Below are 762 nucleotides of genomic sequence, written 5' to 3'. Positions count from 1 at the left end.
TTTTTTGTTCCAGGAGAAAGAGCAGTAGAGGCAAAGATCTATTTACAAGCAATTTTTTCAATAAACAAATGAGGTAATCCAGCAAGACGCAGAAGAGAATAATTCAACAACAGCGTCGCACACTGCATGGAAAGACAGCAACAACAAAGACTACTGAAACACAGGGGTTTATATACATAGGATAACAAAGGGCTAAACAAGGCACAGGTGAGGGTAATTAGTACTGTAACCGTGGAAACAAACTACAAACTGGAACAAAGGGAAACACAAGCAAGAAGGGAATTACAAACGAAAAGTCCAGGCTAAGGAAACCGAAACTGAACAGAAACGTGATAGTCGTGAATTACTGCATGCTAATATTAGTTATTAGAATGGTAACATTGCATTACTCATTTGTTCCTGTGTAGTTATTCGTTAGTGAAGGAACAGTGTTCTAAAGTGTTACCAGATTCCTTTAAGATTGGTTCCAAACTGCAATAAAAATTCTGATAGGGATCAGGATTTTTTATTTTTTTGGATGATCATCCCTTTTTTTCCTAGTATGCAAACAGTGAGGCTGTGGCTAACTACAGTGTGACAGTGAGGAAAGTATCCGGGGAACCCAGCAATCGGGACAGTTTCAGTTCTGAAGATTCATCTCTCACCCTGATCCTGTCTTACTCTGCATATAACATCAGCATCAGGGCTTTAAACAGTGCTGGATCGTCTCCTGTCTCCAGTATAGCCATCGAGCAAATGGACGAATGGAGGGGTAAATTTTTT

At 39.6% G+C, this 762-nt stretch overlaps 1 protein-coding gene across 1 annotated transcript in view; it reads left to right on the top strand.

Moving 5' to 3' along the window:
- Positions 1–762, top strand: part of LOC107574963 (leukemia inhibitory factor receptor-like) — a gene marked incomplete at its 5' end in the record, with an annotated part of 9,140 nt that overhangs the window by 2,900 nt on the left and 5,478 nt on the right. The window contains one exon of the mRNA XM_016261378.1: positions 541–751. Coding sequence (XP_016116864.1) covers positions 541–751 — 211 coding nt within the window. The remainder of the gene's footprint in view (positions 1–540; positions 752–762) is intronic.

The sequence above is a fragment of the Sinocyclocheilus grahami genome, unplaced genomic scaffold (assembly GCF_001515645.1).
Source record: "Sinocyclocheilus grahami isolate Dianchi unplaced genomic scaffold, SAMN03320097.WGS_v1.1 scaffold2414.1, whole genome shotgun sequence".
Lineage (NCBI taxonomy): Eukaryota > Metazoa > Chordata > Actinopteri > Cypriniformes > Cyprinidae > Sinocyclocheilus > Sinocyclocheilus grahami.
The sequence above is the reverse complement of the archived record's forward strand: the minus strand, read 5'-3'. Positions and strand labels throughout refer to the sequence as shown.